The sequence below is a fragment of the Poecilia reticulata genome, chromosome 20 (assembly GCF_904066995.2).
Source record: "Poecilia reticulata chromosome 20, P_reticulata-male-v2, whole genome shotgun sequence".
NCBI lineage: Eukaryota > Metazoa > Chordata > Actinopteri > Cyprinodontiformes > Poeciliidae > Poecilia > Poecilia reticulata.
Genome location: NC_088849.1, coordinates 21,497,311 through 21,515,976, shown reverse-complemented (window position 1 = coordinate 21,515,976; position 18,666 = coordinate 21,497,311). Strand labels below are relative to the sequence as shown.

The window sequence follows — 18,666 nt, the reverse complement described above, 5'->3', positions numbered from 1 at the left end:
AACTATTTCTGACTTCCCCACACACGTTGCATTGGATCGGCTGACAAACAATCCTCTGACTGTGACTATTGACAGCAGGAGGTTGTCAGGCTCCGAATACGATGCGTTTGAGGTCCAAACAGGAGTCTGGGTGCTTTGTCAGCATGACATTACAGTCTACAGATTCTCAATGCGCCCTTTGTTTCTTCCATAGACTGGCACCACATTCCACCTTCAATAAAGTTGGGAACCGAACACCCTATTTGGCAGCCTTGCATATTAAATGAACTGAAAATAGCTTGAATACATGCATGTCTTATTCATATTTCTTGTCTTTTATGACTTTGTATTTGTTTTTTGTTTTTATAATGTAAATCACATTGAACTGACTTGTTCTTGAAATGTCCTATACAAAAAAAAATTATACATATATAAAATACCATTGAATAAAACAAACCGTGTTGGTGTTACTTTCATTTGGTTAAAATAATTATCTGCAATTTAAAAATTCATTTTTTTACTACTCCTGTATTGTTACGATCAAGCCACAATAACACTGGTATAATTTAAAATAATTATAAATTATGCTAATGTTAATAGGTGTTAAAGTAGATTAGGAATGATGAAAAATTAGGTGTTAATATATTAGTATGGGGGAAATCCAATGGAAATCTGCTTTGGGCCTCAAAAAGGTTTAAGCCAGCCCTGAATTTAATCTAGTATTTTATTCCATTGTTGTAAAATACTGTATATTGACTTTATATGTCAATATTATTCCAATAAAATGAGCAGAGAGGTAGTTTAAAAAGGGATAGTTGAGGTTTTCATGCCTGTGTGAACTGTTACGTTCACATGGGAACGTAACAGTTAACGTACGGTCCGCGGTGACGTCACGCTCCGGCTCCCACTGCTTTTCGGGTCGCACTTTGGACTCGCGACGGGGGGACGATTTTTCCCAAAGACCCACCGCCGCCGACCACTTCACCCGCTACCGCAGGAAAAGAAATGGGCAACTGCCAAGTAAGTAGGCTCCGTTTTTTAGTGCTGTTATCTCCGAAAACTATCAAATTCATCTCAGTTCTGATGTTATCTCAACCTTTAACCGTTGGGTTTTGCTAAGTGCGTCGTGTGACGTAACGGATAATGCACAGAGAGTTTATGTTACGCTTTTACGTAAGCTGCTGAGGAAGTAAAGAGCTTCTGATTTATAAGAAAAAGTGATGTTTCTTTAAGAGTCACCGTGAGACAGACGCCGTGTCAGAGGAAACAGCCACTCCTCTGCGGAATGCCTCTCCGTTAGCTGAGTGGGGGTCTGTGGATCCCACTAGTGGGGTTATAGGGCTCTTTTCTACGTAAGCTACGTAAAGAAAATAAAATGGTTTCTTTATGAGGTTTAAAATCAGTTAGCGTTTATAGATTTGAATTCTTAGCAATGATGAGGTTATAATTATTATATTTCATTAAGTTAATTATATGTAAGCGTGTAAACCTGCTATAAAAGTAATAATTGTGACTGTAAAATTCATAACTATGGCGTTTATATTCATAAAGAGGCGCTTTTAAGTCATAATTACAAAAATGTTGGTTAGTTTTAAAGTCAAAAGTAATAACTATAGTCATATTAAAGTTAATTATTACTGGAAATATACAGCTATGAGTACATAAAATAGTCAGAATGATGACAAAATTACAGTTATGAGATTAAAGTAAAAGTATATTTTTTAAAAATCATTAATTATAGGAAATATTAATAAAAACAATTGGAAATAAAGTCGAAATCAAGAAATATAGTTACAATTTAGGGATGTAGTCCTTATTAGGAGATGTAGTTATTTTAAGATTTAATTTTATTATTGTGATATTTCAGTTCAGAAATTTGAGGTTCAAGTCATGGTAAATGAAATAAAGAAAGATTTTGTAGTTAAAAACTCAAAATTATGACTAAAATCTAAAATTATGGATTTAAAACTTTCTCTTATGACATTCCATGAGCCTTATTTCGCTTTAAAGTAGTGAAAATAATTTCTCCTGTTTCATTAACATTCATAAGACAAACAATAATAACTGGTTTTCATTCTGAGAAGGTAAGAAACAAAAAGTCATTGTTCATTAACGGTATGGAAAAGGAAAGTGAAACTGTTCTGTATGTTACTTTCTGTGACCTTTAATTTGAAATAAAAAACCCTTTTTTTGGTTGATAATTGCCTTTATCACCCAACCAGGTTTGTTTTTGGACTTTTGGGCCTGAATTCTTCAACCTGAGGCCTTAACCGCACATCCCCAACCCGCCTGCTGCTTCATGCAGCTCTGAATCTCGACTTAAATGATAATTAGTTTGATCTAATCAGCATCTGTTGCATAACAGCCTTGTTATCTTCCTGCAGCCCACAGTTTTTCCCTACGAGGATTTTGACGTGGTGGCAGACATCAAGGCCATCCGCAAAGCCTGCAAAGGGTTCGGTAGGTTTCAAATATTATAAATCATATTTATGAGATTACCTTTTTTATTTTTGCAAGAACAAGCAACATCAGAATTTTCAAAAGTTGAATGTTTGTACATGAAAGTTTTATTCAAACCTTTGTGCTGTCAGTATTACGAAGAGTCTGAAAAAAAACAAAGAAAAAAAAAGTGGAAATATTTGTACGACGGAAAAAAGTAATTAAATTAAAAAAAAGACAAATTAGAAAAAGGTACTAATTAATAAGAGTATGATTGGAAGTAGAATGGACAATTAAATATAAATAAGGAACCTTAATACAAAACAACAGTTGTTTATTTTTATTATATAACATTGTTTATTGCTACATGATAAAATAAACTGGAATTGAAATGAAATTATAGTAATAATGTCAAATTAATACTGTTGAAAATAATAAATACTAATTTATCTTACACTGTAGAATAAAATAAGTCTCATTTTTATTATTTTTTTATTTTTTGGCTACACATTAGTTACTCTATTAAGACATTTGTTGGAAATTTTGTCACAGTTTGTCCTCCATACAGTTTCACCATCCAGCAGGAGAACGATCCTAAACATTGAAAGGTTTAGGTCAAAGTTCATGTGTTTGAATGGCCTAGTCAAAGTCCAAACTTAAATCCACACTTATTTGTAAAAATAAATAAACTAATTAATTAAATTTAACTAAAAATAAATGCAATATGTTTTTGGTTGTAATGAGATAAATGTTGAAAGGTGTGAATAACTGATGATCTTTAGGTTTTATTCCCGCCTTGTTCTGCTCCGTTGGGTCTTTCTTTCAGGAACCGATGAGCAGGCCATCATTGACATCCTGGCTAACCGCAGCTCAGCGCAGCGGCAGGAAATCAAGGCGGCTTATTTTGAAAAATACGACGACGTGAGCGACTTCCTCCGTTAACTTCTAAAGAAAACCCGCGTCATTTCCCTGCGTATCTTTAAACCTTTCTGTTTATTCTTTCGCCTGTCAGGAACTGGTGGACGTGTTGAAGAGTGAACTGTCGGGCAACTTCGAGAACGCAATCCTGGCCATGCTGGATCCGCCCGTCGTCTACGCCGTGAAGGAGCTCAGGAAGGCCATGAAGGGACCGGGAACCGATGAGGACGTCCTGGTGGAACTCCTCTGCACCGCCACCAACGCTGTGAGCCGCCATCTTAACTTTAACACCACTCTTTACGGATCCTCTGCAGTGTCCTAAGATAATCTCCTTTCTTTCTGTACTTGACTTCCTTACTCTGTGTGAATTGCACATTCAGATTTGTTTCTTTTTTTGCACAATAATAAAATAATTTGGAGCAACTCTAGAAAAAAATTGAGAAACTTTTGTTGCTTTGATTGTTTCTCTTTTCTCATACATCCTGTAGTTTTTACTAAGAGCTGCTTTAAGATTTCTCTTAAATATCTGGCTAGCAAGAAAAGACAAGTTGGATGCTGGACAACTATTGTTTAGTTTCTTCTGAAACTAAACTACTGTTTTGCTTTTTTCTGTGTATTATTGGAAACATTTTTGGAAACATAATATAGATAATGATGGGGGAGAACCTCTTACACCCTTGTTAAAATGATAAAATATACATTAAAACCTTAATTTCCCCTCATTAAGTTGTTATTTTATGCTTGGACTCAAATAAACCACAATTCCTCTGTAACACTCAATCAGATACCTGGAATTTCATCTCTTTGGTATTTTTTGAAATCATAATTCATCTTCCTTGGAAGTTTTGGAGGTTTTAACTTGACCTGGATGTTTATTTTTTTTTTCTTTGCAATTTTTCTTATTAGTCCAGAAAGTTTCCATTTTTTGTTTTTACCAATTCAGGAGAATTGATGGCTGTGATTATTTTTATTTTTTTTTGCTTTTCTCCAGACTGATACTTTTGATCTTATTTAACATCTCCACACTAAACGTAGATATCAAACGTAGATATCAGGAAATTTCAGCTTGGTCCGCTTAATTTTATTTCTGGCTAATCAGATTTATTCTAATTGATTTCAGACGTGATGCTGGAATCGAATCAAAACATGAACCAGTAACATGATAGGTTAATGGTGTGCACCGTTATGTAATCTGGGTACTGCAGCTTCTTATTTTTGTTTTTTGCTGTTTTTCTTGAACAGATTTGTTTGTTTAATTTTTGATTTATGACATTTCAAATGTGTGAACAGGCAACATCATCTTTGGACATAATGAAAATAATGATAGAAACAAAACAAATCAGAGCTAAAGTATCAGAGCTTCGTCAACATGCAGCCACTATCAGCCAGAGTTACAAAGTAACTAGTTACATTTACTCAGTTACATTTTCTTGAGCAGCTTTTTGGAAAAAATATACTTTTAGGAGTATTTGTACAGCGCTGTACGTTTTACTTTTACTTTAGTAATTTCATTATGAAGTATTTTTACTCTTACTTGAGTAAAACTTCTGGATTTTCTATCCACTGAATGAAAAACAAAAATGTTTTAACCAAAAAATTCACCAGACACAGACACACACCTGCAGGTTTTATTAAAGTTTTTTATCGAAAGAAACCGATTTGGAAAAATGTATTTTTGCCTGATTTTTTTATTTTTTTTGTTACTTAAATGAATAATTTTCATTTTGATCCTTAAAATACCAAAATTTCCACTTAACTTTACATTTTGGTCCATCTGATGATGTAATTTTTAAACATTAAATGATTAATAATTTGATCATTTACTCTGTAGTTGAGTAAATTTTTCACCAAACACTTTTTGACTCTCACTTGAGGACAATATTTGGACACATGTGATATGAGCAGCACCGATCCAGAATAAGAACCGGTCCACTTTCTGTCTGCAGGTTCATATTAGTGGAGCTAATCAGTACTTTGAGAAAAATGTTTTCCTAATATTTGCGTTTTTGTTTCCTGTCACCAGGACATCGCCATGTTTAAGGAATGCTACTTTCAGGGTAAGTTATGCATTTTTATAATTCAAGTTACTAAACCTTTTAATATCTACTGTCAGTATTTCCTGTCAGCTTTTAAAGGAAATGAGTCAGAGTGACTAATTGTTGTTATTGTTGAGTGAAGCTTTGTTTAGCCCATCCGGCTCCAACTTCCCCTTTAAGACTGAAGTTTAAAAACTAGCCAAACCTTTCAGATCAGCATGAACAAGTAAAAATGCTTCATTTTTTTCAGTACACTGAGTTTGATTTAGTTAAATGAAGCCGTTTATGGGGTGGGGCTTTGTATGCATGAAAAATACAGACTTGTCATCTAATAACAGAGCAGAGCAGTTATTGTCAGTTCAGTTAATGATAAGGTTCAGCTTTAAGGCGTCTCTGCTGCTCCAACAGACTCTCAGTGTATGAGTTCCTCATAAACTTTAAATGTTTGATTTACTTTTTACTCATCTGGAAATCATTTTTGGAACAAATTGTTCACGTCCAATACTTTTTAAATACTTTTGTGTTTAAGGATTTCTGCTTGACGTGGCTTCAAGAAAATGCCTACTTACTTCAACCTGCCAGTTTTTAAAGTTTACAAAGTGCTAAAGAATCTTAGGACTCAGATTATGATGCAGGAGCCAAAGATGAGGATGAGGAAGGGTTTGTTGTTTAGGTTTGTTTCTGCATGCAAAGGAAGAACAGAAGAATTTAGATATCAGACAGAGAAATGTATTATATTCATCAAATTAGAGCTGATTATAAAATTAAGACATCTTTTTAAAGTGGGTGTATAGTGCAAAATTCAATTTTTTTTACGATTTTTTTCTTCCATCTGAGTCTCAGCTAATTCTAAAAACAGCTCAACCACTTAAAAATAACCACCCAGACGATTTTTGGTGTCTGGAAAATGAGCCATTTCAAAAACATTCCTGTTACCTAGCAACTCCAGCTAAGCCTATCCCCGTTACCTAGCAACCCCAGCGGAGCTCCAGCATGTTTGATCAGCTGGTTTTTCTGCTGTATGTGGTACAAATAGTGAAGAAAATAGTAAAAATACATTTTCTGATGTCTTTTTTTTTTATTTAACATCATTAAATACAATTTATGGAGACAAAAATAAAATGTAAATGAAATGTACAATGGCTGCTGGAAAAAGACAAGTGGTTTGTTGTTGACTTCCCATGCAGAAACCACTTGCTACATTGTTGTTGGTTGTGCAGGAGGCTCCACTTCTGCTTTTCAAAGATACACGGTTGTATATTTGTGAATCTATCGGCAGCCATTTTCACATGCGAGTGTAAACGTTGAGTTTGGGGGCGTGGCCATCAGCAGATTATTTAGATTTAAAGGGCCAGACCCTCTAAAACAGCTCATTCTGAAAGGAGCTAAGACTAAAATCTCACTATGTAGGAATAATTTTGTGCAAAAAATGAAACAAAGATGTTTGGAATTGCCAGTAGATCAATCGTAATCTGTTCAAGGAGAAATTACAGGTCACCTGAAAGATGAAAACTTCCTGTTTTGTGTTTTTTTAGTGCATGAGCGTGACCTGGAAGCGGATATCGAGAGCGATACGAGCGGAGACGTTAGAAACCTCCTCATGGCTCTGCTGCAGGTACGGAGTTTCCACTCAGCGCAGGAAACTCAACTCCTGCAGGGAAATGGAGCTCACTCTCACCGCACCCCGTCATGACCGTCACACACACTTTCTCTCTCTCACGCACACACACACACACACACACACACACTGGCCTCAGTCCAGCCCGACTCTGATTACTACAGAGTCATGGAGCCTCACATCTGCTCTCCTTACAGGGAAACAGAGATGAGAGTTACGATGTGGACGAGGATCTGGCGGAGCAAGATGCCACCGCTCTGTTCGAGGTTCCGCTTCCATCCTCACATTAACAGAAATCTATAATCAATAACGATCAGCTTTATTAATAATCGCCGGTGTCCTGCAGGCCGGAGAGGGTCGCTTCGGGACGGATGAATCCACCTTCAGCTACGTCTTGGCCAGCAGGAACTACCTGCAGCTGCAGGCCACCTTCAAGATATATGAGCAGGTGTTAGCTGCCACAGCAGATTATATTTTCAGATTATCAGTATACCGGGAGGCAGCTCACACTACGGTTATTTTCTGTAAAAGACAAAAGATGAATTGTGGAGGGAATCAATAATCTTGATTTCAGAAAGGAAGAGGATTAAGTCACTGAAAAAATAGAATTAGGACTGTAATCTCAGAAGAGTAACGTTATAATTCTCAGGAAAAAAGGTCATAATTCTGAGATTAACTGCAAAATCCAGAGAGAGAAAAATAATAATCCTGAGTTTGCAGTCAGAATTCTGAAAAAGTCATAATTCTGAGATTCAATTCAAAATTATGCAAAAAAGGAAGTCATTCTAAGATTAATTTCATAATCCTGAGTTGATCGGTTTCATTCAGGCTCTTCTGCAGTTTTCCTCAAATCTCTTTTATGACTTTTTGTAGCTACAAACACAAAGTTTATTTCTGATGCAAATCATTTTCCACTGGCAGCTTTCTGGTACTGAAATCCTGGACGCTATTGACAACGAAACATCTGGAACGCTGAAGAAGTGCTTCACTGCTCTTGGTAAGACAGAGATGAAACGTTTTTTAAACATTTAGATTTAAATTAAATGTTTAAAGTCGTAAATGTTGTGTCTTTTCTTCGCCCCGCAGTCAGAGTGGCTAAAAACCCGCAGCTCTACTTCGCCAGGCGTCTGCACAAAGCCATGAAGGGAGCAGGAACAGATGAAGACACTCTGATCCGGATCATCGTGTGCCGCTCCGAGGTAGTTACTCTGACGTCCACCAGGTGGAGCCAAACCCACAGAGAGGAGTCCATCTCTAAAGAGCGTTTGTCTGTGTTAGGGCCACCGGAGATGAGAGAAAAAGAGCAAATTTACGTCAAAAAACTCAGAAATTTTTAAGCTACTGAAGTCAAATATTTGCTTGAAACAACTCAAGATTTGAGATCAGTCTCAGAAATGTTCAAGTTTTTTTTCTAAAAAATTTGTAAGATTTTTACTTTATTTTTCCAGTAATTTTTTGACTTTTCAAACTCATGAATTTCCATGTTTTTTGTTTGTTTGTTTTTTTGTTGTTTGTAGAAAATATCTCAAATTAATCTGAGATATTAATTTGAGATATTAATATCTCAAATTAATATCTCAATTAATTTGAGATATTAATTGAGATACTCTCAATTAAGAGAGTATCTCAATTCTCAGAGTTTCTTTGAGCAAATTTTGACTTTTTCAACTCAGAATTTCTAATATTAATGTCAGCATTTCTGGATTTTTCTCTACTTTTTTTTCCAGAAATTTACTTTTCCTTTTTTTTCTGTCTGTAATGATCCTAAAATGCTGCCGTGTGTTTGCTACTTTCTGTTAACATTTATGCAATAAAAACTAAAATAATCGTTAGATGTGGTGACTCCTGGGCTAAACTTTTTAACTTTTCCTTTCAATCTCATGTGCCACCCCATGATGAAATGCCACCCTGGGCAGTGTGCCATAATCTGGTTTTATTGTCAGAAAACTTATTTCAATAGACAGATAATTTCTCTTCTTTCCCCCATCAGTTCGACTTGGAGACGATCAAAGACATGTACCTGGAGAAGTACGACGTGTCCCTGAAGGACGCCATCCGGGACGAGTGCAGCGGCGACTTCAAGCGCCTCCTGCTGGCCATTTGCCACTAGCAGCTGCAGGAGTTTCCATCTAGCCGACTGAAACTCCTCAGTCCCTGCTATTATTATTAATCTCCCTTATACCAGGATACATTTTTAGTTCTTAACATTTATAATGACACTAAGATTTCTGTGTTTGTAACAAAAGTGAAACCCCGCTGATGTCACAGGGATGTCATAAATCACCTCTTCACTGCTGCAATCACTCCATCTGTAATGAAGTTTCTGCTTTTTCTTGAAGGTTTTGACTGTTAATGAAGGAACTATCATGAAAGAAACAATGAAGTCATTTTTGAATTTGCTTTATGTTGTGTTTTTTTTCTATCTTGAACTACAACACTGCAAAAACACAAAATCTTACCAAGTAATTTTAGTCTAGTTTCTAGTACAAATATCTTTGTACACTTAAAATAAGACAAAACTAATTTACAACCAAATGTTTATAAAGATTTAGGACTTTGATTTAAGTAAATAATTTCTTTAATATTGACAAAAAAGTACTAGTTTCTACTGGTAGATAATTTTACTTATAACGACATTTTTTTGTTATAAATGAACTAATCTGCCATTATTTACTCAAAATAAGCTCCTTATTTTGCAGAAAAGTTACTTGTAAGTTAGTTTGTCTTATTTCAACTGCAATAAGATATTTGCACTATAAACTAGACAAAAATGACTTGGTAAGATTTAGTGTTTTTGCAGTGCAGGCCTTGACAAATCCAAGTACATTTCACCTGATTACAACCTTGTTTTGTATTTTCTTACTAACAGATTAATATAATTACAGAGCCAGTGCAGACGTTATACTGTATTAACTGTGTTTAGATGATCTGAATTTTAACACTGAGATAATCTGATGTTTTATTTTATTTGTGTCTATTCATGGCAGCTTAAATTTCAACATTAATAGACACAATAAATACTGACAATATAAGCACTCTGTAGCCAAAGAGTTTTAGCCTAATAAAGTTTACTGTATAATCATTCTTTTTGGGTTTATTTTATTTCTTAGTCCAGATTTCACAGTTTTTACCAGCTTGACTGCTTTTTAGAGCATCTCTATAATCATAATCGAAAAGTTAATTTGTTCAATACAAAAACACACAGGTGCTCATTTCTGGCTTTTATTCATTTTGGTGATTATGGTTCATAAAATGCACACTGACAATAAAACACAGATTAAATGAAGATTCTGCTTTATTTATATGTGTGTTAATGAATCACAGTCGAACTAATCAGCTTCCAAGTGTTTAATTGTTTTCAAATTTTCCAAAAATCCATTCAGGGCTCTTAAATATGGCTCCGACATTTTCAGATATATACGGAAGCGTATTGCTATCGGGGAGGAAAATAATTTTTCGAGCGTTATCACGTTGTAACGTGACAATTATGTTGTATGAACGTGATTATATGTTGTATGAACGTGATTATATGTTGTATGAACGTGATTATATGTTGTATGAACGTGATTATATGTTGTATGAACGTGATAGTTTCATTTCCGGAGATTATGCTTTTAGTGCAGGCATAAAAATAAGGTTATAAATTAAAGACTTGAAATAAGACGAAAAAACGAACAAAAGTAACAAAACTGAGGAGTTGCTTTCACTGACGCTTGTGTGTATTTCGGGTAAGATTTTATCTAGGTTAAGAATTAAAAAAAATAGCATGACATGCTGTTTTAAACTGTATCTAAAGCAGTTTTAGATTACAAAACACTCTAACTGTCAACTATAACAAACATTGTAGTAAATATCTGGTCTACTTAGTGTAAAAGAATCGATACAAATCAACGCTTCCCTTTTAGTTGTCACAAGTACGACATTCAGTGAACGCAGCCGTTAGCTCCGCCCCCTTCTCCCAGACATGCCTGGTGTAGTGTCGCATTTCGCCTCTTGTCTCTGTGTTTCGATCAAACGGGGAGTTGTATTTCAAATTAACACCATAACAAACCCTGGAACATAACCAGGCTCTATTTGAGCAGCTGGACTCAGGTGAAGGTAGGTTTTTCTGCGTGTTTTACCGGCCGCCTTCCTCCGTTTACCCCCGTATTTTGATGGTAATTACGGTGATTAGCATCCATGTTGGTTGTAGGTAATTGAAACCTCTGCACGGTGGAAGGGTTTGCTCTGTGTATAGGTTTAATTACGTTATGGGGATGCTTTATCATTTGTCATTTTAAATATAAATTTTATCAAATGTATCCAGAGAATACATCTTTATAGAAAAAGATGTAGGATTAAGGATTAAGCCTACTTGTTATGTTTTATCCCGGTTGGAACTAAGGCAAATAAATTGGTATAATAACGCGTCACATATGTGACACTAATTCATTTCTACATGTGTATAAACAGTGTATTATGCCCTTGTTATAATCAGAAGACACAGTTCGTATGATGTAACATTAAATCTGGTTGCTTCAGTTAAAACTGGCTTCAACAGTTTGATATCCAGATGCCAAACACCTGAACACACCACTTCAGAACAGTTTGTGTCCAGGATGTGTGGGGTCTGCTGCCCTTTTTCTGACCCTAGTCCCATACAGGTCCTGGATGGAGGAAAGCATGGGCGCTGCACCAACTTTCTTCTTCACAAAATGAAATAAAAATAGAGTAGCATCAGATTTTAGCAGGATTTCTCTTTTTCCTTTGGTAAAAGACCAAAGACAAAAGCTATAGCACTAGCAAGAGAAATGCGATAGGCTATACCACATCTAATCCACATCTATAAATGTGGATTAAGTCATAGTACGAAGGCTTTATTGCCAGTCAGTAATCATTGATTTCTTGATACTTTGTTTTTAGGTCATGTGGAGCTTTTTTCACCACTGGAAAGTTAGGGCGTCCATAACGCGACAGCCTATCGTGTTTGTTTTGGTTGAATTTACCCAGAATGCCCTGTGTTGTAGTCCACTTCCTGCTTTTGGAGCTGTTTCTGGTCCGCTATTCGACCTTCACAATAGTTCACTTTAACTCAACCAAGACCGAGGTTTGTTTGCACCCTAAGTATCCTAATCCTGAATTTTAGTATTTTCTGTAATTTCCCAGTTGAGATTAACATCTAACCTGGTTGGTTATTTTATTGTACAAATAAACAACCAACTGTAATCATCAATGCAAAAAATTTAATTTAGACATTTTAATACAATAACCAATAAGTAGAAGACTTTCCTGTTCTTTTCAAATTTTTCTGATCTCATGCACGATTCTCCCCGTTGTAATAAATATGTGATGTGACCTCATGTGTCTGTTGATTAGGAAACTTAACCATGTTAACTTTTCTACTTTTCTATAAATGTGGATTAAGTCATAGTACAAAGGCTTTACAGCCAGTCAATAATCACTGATTTCTTAATACTTTGATTTTAGGTCATGTGAAGCTTTTTTCACCGCAGGAAAGTTAGAGAGTCCATAAGTAAAGACATAAGAGGAAACTGTGCATTTATTGTTTTATTGGGATTGCAGTGAACTTGAAGTATCTCTATGTTCAAAGAAAACACAATTAAACATATTTTTTTTGGTGAATTACATCATGAAATATGCTGCTCTGTTTGTTGAGACTAGCTGCTTTATTACAAGAAACATCTGAATAACTAAAAATGGATTAAGTAATTGTTGGAGAATCACAAACGCATGGTTAACAATCATTACTTCATGTTATTTAATGTTGAATTGACATTTTCCCTTTAAAATATGCTTTCATTTTTTTGTCAGGCTGTTATATATTTGTTTTTTCTCATCCATTCAACCTAATCAGTTGGACTTTTTACGTCATCGTTTCACTGGAATCACAGCATGAAGAGTCATGTTGCAGTTCCTCATAATAAAGGTGGATTCACTTTTTGTAAATGATCTGCTAATTACAAGGTCTTCTCTTAATTACAAGTTACAGATGTAATAATTGCATGGGCTGTTTCTTGTTGCTATGGAAACAGATTAAGTTAAAGCACCCCTCCCTCTCCCCCCAAGCAGCCAGTTGTTGATGGCAAACACCGAAATTGCACGAACCACCTGCATGTACTTAATGCTGCCGTTCACCGGGGCAATGAATGTGAATTTCTTATTTCCTTAAAAAAAATTCAGTTTCTGTCATTAAAACTGTCTCTTTTATTTGTATAAAAAGTGCAAAACTCATCCCTGATTTGTTTATTCTGAAAAAAAAATGAATGGAAAGATGTGTCTAAACAGAGTGTTAGTTTAACGTCTAGCAGAGGTAAACATTACAAGTAGGGCTTGGAATCCGCCGCCCTGACGAGTCCGCTTGTCGGTTCCAATGACATGAGACGTATTTGCGTGATGACGTGATGTACGCGCTCCGTAGTTTGATTTCGAACGTTTCCAAGATGGCTTCGCGGCACCAGGAACCGTTCCAAAGTATGTTTGCATTTGACAAAAGAGACGATACTGGGGGCCACTGGCAGCATGTACAGAGCTTTAATTACAATACAACGTTGTCATTAATATCCTTAAATAGATGACTAGTACGAAGGAAAGTGTTTGCAACGTTGCTTAGCGACGGCGGTGACTTCCGGGGGAGACTAGCTTCGAGCGTAGCGTCTTCCGCTTTGGTTTCAACTGTAAAAAATTATTTGATAATATTGTTTTGTCACTATGAAATAATTACTTGTTTGTTTATTGTTTATTAAACATGATATAATTTTATAAATGCTAAAATAATCCATTACCTCGGTCCTGGACCTTCTTTGTGCAGGTGCAGCCCTCATAAAACAATGCTCTTTTAATTATTACAATTTATAAAAAAATTTTTAAAGATGATCCTACAAATGGTAAATAAGAATATAAAAATTCTTATATGAAAACAGGTATATCTCAACAGGTGAATTATCTGTTGCGTAATTTTGTAAATAATATTGCTAATAAATTAGCACAAAAAAATAGGGATGTGTGATATATTGGTGTTAACATCAGCATCAGTCAGTGTTGGGGATTTCTCTCCCCCGCCATTTTTTTTTCCTTTAACATTGCTGTTGGTCCAATAAGTAAAACGGGCGATATTAACAACTAGTGTTTATTTCCATCTTGATGCTAGTTTATGTTTCAGGAGGAGGCAAGGGTTGAGCATATAGTGTTTGTTTGGTCATGTAACTGTGACAATGATGCAAAACAGAATTGTAAGATATTTAACTGAAGCCGAGATGAAATGTCTGTTGTATGGTCACTTTTTACAGTGTTTAAAGGTTAGGAAAATATATTTAATCTTGGTTATCAGCCATCATAGCAGAGTTATCAGATATCACTTCAGTAAATATTTCTCTTCTCTGCGCCCTGGTTAGATTAGATGTCGTCCATGTGGCAACAGGAGCCATCTGGTTATTCCCCGTGTGTGGAGATCGACTCCAGCTCTGTCAGGTGCAAGGACCGGCTCGGCTCTTCGAGCTGGCTAAAGCAAGAGCAGGATGAGCTCCGGATAATCAAGTGGGAAAACTTCCAGGGCGGAGCATCCTCCGACGCCGTTCAGGACAACACTCCCAGCAGCGCCATGTCTGGTAAGAGCTGAAACTATTGATTTTTAATGTTTGTTTTAATCATTTAATTGTTAGCAAATCACCAAATTCTCATAAAATAAATTGTTACTCTTCGCAACGAGCAGCTTCGTCATTCGAGGGTTTGCCGCCGAGGGTTCTGCTCACCATCACAAAACTGCAGTGCATGCTGGAGAGCAAGCAGGAGCGCATCGCCGCACTGGAGCGACAGGTGGAGGACCTGATGCAGGATCGCAAGTTTCTGCGCAGTCAGATTGAAAACCTCACCACCAATCGCTCCATGGCGCCGTTTGTTGCACCCAGTTCAGCCACTGAGGGTCAGTAAATCTGTACTGCTGAAGGAAGCTCTCTTAACGAACTAAGAGGTTTTATTTTTGGTGTTTTGTGTCTTTAGCTCCCAAACCAAGCAAAATGCAGCATTCAGAAAACAAATCTCGAAAGAGAGAAAGAGCTTCTTCTTCTTCCTCGGCCAGCAACGACAGTGGCTCGGAGGCGTCCGACTCCTCCGATGTGTCGGCAGCGTCGAGTGAGCACCGACGGAGAAAACACCACAAGGACAAGAAACGGTCAAAGAAAGGGAAAGACTACAGCAGGAAGAGAGGTACCGAATGGATGGAAGGTTAATAAAACTAAAGGACCATTAGCTTGACCTCATGGGGCTTCAGCAGATCTGTTTGAGCACTTTGGAGATATTTCCACACAAGATGTAAGAAACAAAAGCTGATTTTTCATAAAAGTTCCACAAAAAAACCCAAAAACATTTTATTGTGAATCAGGGTGAAAACAGGCAAACAGCACTAAAACCAACCCTGCTGCACCTTGTTACGCATAATTTAACAGCAAGTACACAAAGTAGATCAGCATGAAAAAGTTAAATCTGTAGTGTATACGCTCAAATTGGTTAAAATAGATTTAAAAAATCAGGTATTATGAAATCGTTTTTTTGACTTTTCTCTAGCTCCGACCGTCTTTCCATAACATAAAGGCCTAAAGTTTTCATAACATGCCGTCGCTGCTCCGTCACGCAGCACCTCGGCTTAATGAGAGCTATTAATATAATAGCTTGTTGAGTGTTTATATTTCAAAACAGATAACAGATAAAGTGTATTTTACATCCTCCACTGGACCTTGTTTGGACCGTTTCTCTTTCCCGTTTCTGTAGTCCCCGCCGCCATCTTTGATTTAGTCTCAGATGACCAGCGGCGCCCTCTGCTGGAAGCCAAACTACAACACTGAAAGAAAGTCCAAGCAGACCTTATTAGTTAACCAATTGGAACTAAATTTAATCTAATAAAACATTAAGCGACAATTAATAGTAAGCTGATGTATAATAGCGTCTCATGCAACATCTTTTTTGCTTTTGTCCCATCAGCCACTGGCGTCCTGTACGTCATTAACCGCTACAAACAAGTCCTCTCAGCCTTCATCAAGAAGAAGAGCATGAGTGAAGCCTTCCGCCACCACGGCATCGACAGGAACACCATCGCCAACACGGCGTCCATCGCGGAGCTGCACCTTGCCGGAAAGGAAATGATCCCCCTGGTGGGTCAGTTTCGCCAAGGAGAAGAGACTCTGGTGAATTACGCTCAGAGATGCACCTTGGTCATCGACAGCGACCCCGAACTGTCCAGAAAAATCGACCAGATGAAGGCGAACGGCCAGCTGCTGCCCATATCAGGGAAGAGGTCCAGGGTGCTGCATTCTCACATGCAGCCACTAGGGGATGCTACAGAGAGCATCTTAATAGGCTGATGCCTAAAAATAAAAACTCAAAGAAGAGAGGGAAGATGGGTTTTCGTTCAGTTGAAGCTGCTGTTTTATGTCGCACATCCTTTAATTATTCTTTTTTTATTCATCACTTATTGTTTCTGGGGGAAAATGTAGCAGTTAAACTCAGAAGTTTTTATCTGTGTAGTAGCGGAGATATCCACCAGATGGCAGCATTCACCTATTTGATTTTCATAAATTATTTCAAAATGGCGGACTTTCGGGTTTCTTTTTTCCAAGTATTTGATTTTTAATAGAGGTGCTTGACTTGTATAATTTATAAATTTTTTGTGATAAAAAAAAAAAAGTTATTTATTAAAAATATTTTTGCTATTTGCCTCTGTTTACATTCAGGACGATTTAAAATTAGCCTGACAGAATAATACAGCCATATTTAATAAGTTTTGATGAGGCCTGTTAAAAATACCGTTTGAAAATAACCTGTAAGCAGGAATTAAAGATGCTTTTCATTAAACCCACATTCCTTATTTTATATCTGATTCATATTCTAATTGTAAATGTTTTGTCATTAGAAAATCGTCACAACAAATAAAAGCTGGAAAACAGTCATTGGAATTAATGTGCTTCATGCATCACATATGTAACATACATGTGTGTATACACTATACATGTATATATTATTTTTAATTGTAAGGAAGCTGAAAAGTGTGGCATGCATTTGTTTTTGAGTCAAAACTTTGTAGAACTGCGTTTTGCTGCAATTCTACCTCCAAATGTTTTACTACATTGATCAAATATACAGTGTATGTTATAGCTTAACATACAGTGAGGATGAGGCAGCAGAAGTAGAAAATACTGCCACCTGCAGGTGGGAGTTAGCATCACTTCAACCCAATATTATTAACTATTTTTGTTGAAAATTTGCAATAAACTCACAGTTATTCTGAAATGACTGAAAACAAATGCCTGATTCTCGGTTCCACTATCTTGTTTGTCTTTTTGCATAAAATCCCAATGAAATGCTTTGAAGGCGCTCCGTTGCAGCTGGATGCTCCAGATGAATATTTTTAGATCATGACTTTGTGAAGCACCCTCAGCTAATGGTGTCACAGCAAAACGTCGCAGTTTGCTTTTCACAGAGTGACAAATTACTTGTGCAAAGCCATTACAGGGTGCTGCACCCTCACTGTTTATCTTTGCATGAGACTCTGTCTCTGTCACTCAGATTATTTCTGTCCACTTGTCTTCCACCGTCCTCTGCTGTGTTTTCTGTTACTCTTTAAATATCCCTGTTAAACTTTCAGTCTATTTCTGTGAAAATTTTGGCTGATTTTCACAACATTTTGTGGAGTTTTAGAAAATGTAAAGGGTTGTCATTGTGTGGCAGAAATCTAAAAACTTGAGGGAGTCCTTGCCCTCATTTTACAGTTTATGTTAGTTTTTTAAATGTCTAAAATCTATCTGTCATAAATGTCATTGGTTAATCAAGTGCATCTACTGTAAACGGGAATTCTTGTGCAACTTTGTGATTTAAAAGAACGTAGAGCCGCAAAATATACGAAATAAGCATAACTTAATTTGATCAAACTGATTAACAGTGTAGTATTCAAACAACATTCTGGCTTACAGCGGCGTATTACAGCCACTAAAGGGAAAAAGAGGGAAAAACTTAAAAGTTTCCTACATTTCTGACGTACAAAAATTGAACATTTGCAAGAAAAATATTTGTAACTTTTCAACCTCAGAAGTTCCAAAACTTTTTTCTAGAAAATTTCTGAGATTAATCATCTTTTCAAACTCAGATATGTCCAAGTTTTTTTATGCTAAATTTATGTGATTAATCCCAAACTTCCTGAGTTTTTTTTTTTTTTTAAGAAAAATGTCAAATTTCCAAACTCAGAAATTTCAACGTTTGTTTTCCAAAATGTTGCTGAGATTAATCTCAAAATTTCAGATTTTTTTGGTGCATGTCTACTCCCTTTTTACTCTCATTCGCCGTTGTAGTACCTAACGTTATACGACCTTTATCCGACACCCGTTGCCATGGTTACCCAATTAAAAACGGCAAACGGTGATCGTTTTTGGCTATATCAGTCGGCTTTTTGCAGTGGACTTTTATTTATTTACCTCTCTATGTCTCAATAGAGGTTAAGATTACGGCTGTTTTTGTTTTGTTTTTTGGAGTTTGGCGGGTTTTACGTCGTGCTTGTGGGTTTTTTTTTCAAGCTGACAAAAACACAAACAACATTTTAAGCAATAAATAAATAAAAAATAGCTTGAAAGTGTCAGTCAGATCTGGCAGCAGCTCTTCCCCAGCCAGACAGAGGGACAGGTGCATGCCGGTGAT

The 18,666-nt window shown here is 36.4% G+C and overlaps 2 protein-coding genes across 4 annotated transcripts; both read left to right on the top strand.

Annotated features, from left to right (window-relative positions):
• Window positions 1-854: 854 nt before the first annotated feature.
• On the top strand, window positions 855-10,072 carry anxa13 (annexin A13). The gene is made up of 11 exons (XM_008396496.3): window positions 855-999; window positions 2,364-2,439; window positions 3,245-3,339; window positions 3,431-3,601; window positions 5,360-5,393; window positions 6,908-6,987; window positions 7,188-7,256; window positions 7,337-7,438; window positions 7,912-7,987; window positions 8,077-8,189; window positions 8,981-10,072. The coding sequence occupies exons 1-11, from the start codon at window positions 985-987 to the stop codon at window positions 9,098-9,100; spliced, it is 951 nt and encodes a 316-aa protein (XP_008394718.1). The 5' UTR covers window positions 855-984; the 3' UTR covers window positions 9,101-10,072.
• An 856-nt stretch (window positions 10,073-10,928) lies between these two features.
• On the top strand, window positions 10,929-16,928 carry LOC103456772 (uncharacterized). Of its 3 annotated transcripts, none has more exons than XM_008396498.3 (5): window positions 10,929-11,088; window positions 14,382-14,594; window positions 14,699-14,908; window positions 14,986-15,192; window positions 15,964-16,928. In XM_008396498.3, the coding sequence occupies exons 2-5, from the start codon at window positions 14,387-14,389 to the stop codon at window positions 16,341-16,343; spliced, it is 1,005 nt and encodes a 334-aa protein (XP_008394720.1). In that variant the 5' UTR covers window positions 10,929-11,088; window positions 14,382-14,386; the 3' UTR covers window positions 16,344-16,928. The 3 variants fall into 3 exon arrangements, with proteins under 3 accessions (XP_008394720.1, XP_008394721.1, XP_008394719.1); XM_008396499.3 differs by having other exon boundaries at window positions 10,930-11,088; window positions 14,387-14,594; XM_008396497.3 differs by lacking the exon at window positions 10,929-11,088 and adding an exon at window positions 13,325-13,461.
• Window positions 16,929-18,666: the final 1,738 nt, after the last annotated feature.

Excerpts from the sequence above, each read along its gene's own strand:
- anxa13 (XM_008396496.3), top strand. Across the intron at positions 6,988-7,187 it reads TCCTCATGGCTCTGCTGCAG|GGAAACAGAGATGAGAGTTA; the intron begins GTACGGAGTTTC and ends CTCTCCTTACAG. Across the intron at positions 7,257-7,336 it reads ATGCCACCGCTCTGTTCGAG|GCCGGAGAGGGTCGCTTCGG; the intron begins GTTCCGCTTCCA and ends GGTGTCCTGCAG.
- LOC103456772 (XM_008396498.3), top strand. The coding sequence starts at position 14,387 with ATGTCGTCCATGTGGCAACAGGAGCCATCTGGTTATTCCCCGTGTGTG. Across the intron at positions 14,595-14,698 it reads TCCCAGCAGCGCCATGTCTG|CTTCGTCATTCGAGGGTTTG; the intron begins GTAAGAGCTGAA and ends CGCAACGAGCAG. Across the intron at positions 14,909-14,985 it reads ACCCAGTTCAGCCACTGAGG|CTCCCAAACCAAGCAAAATG; the intron begins GTCAGTAAATCT and ends TTGTGTCTTTAG.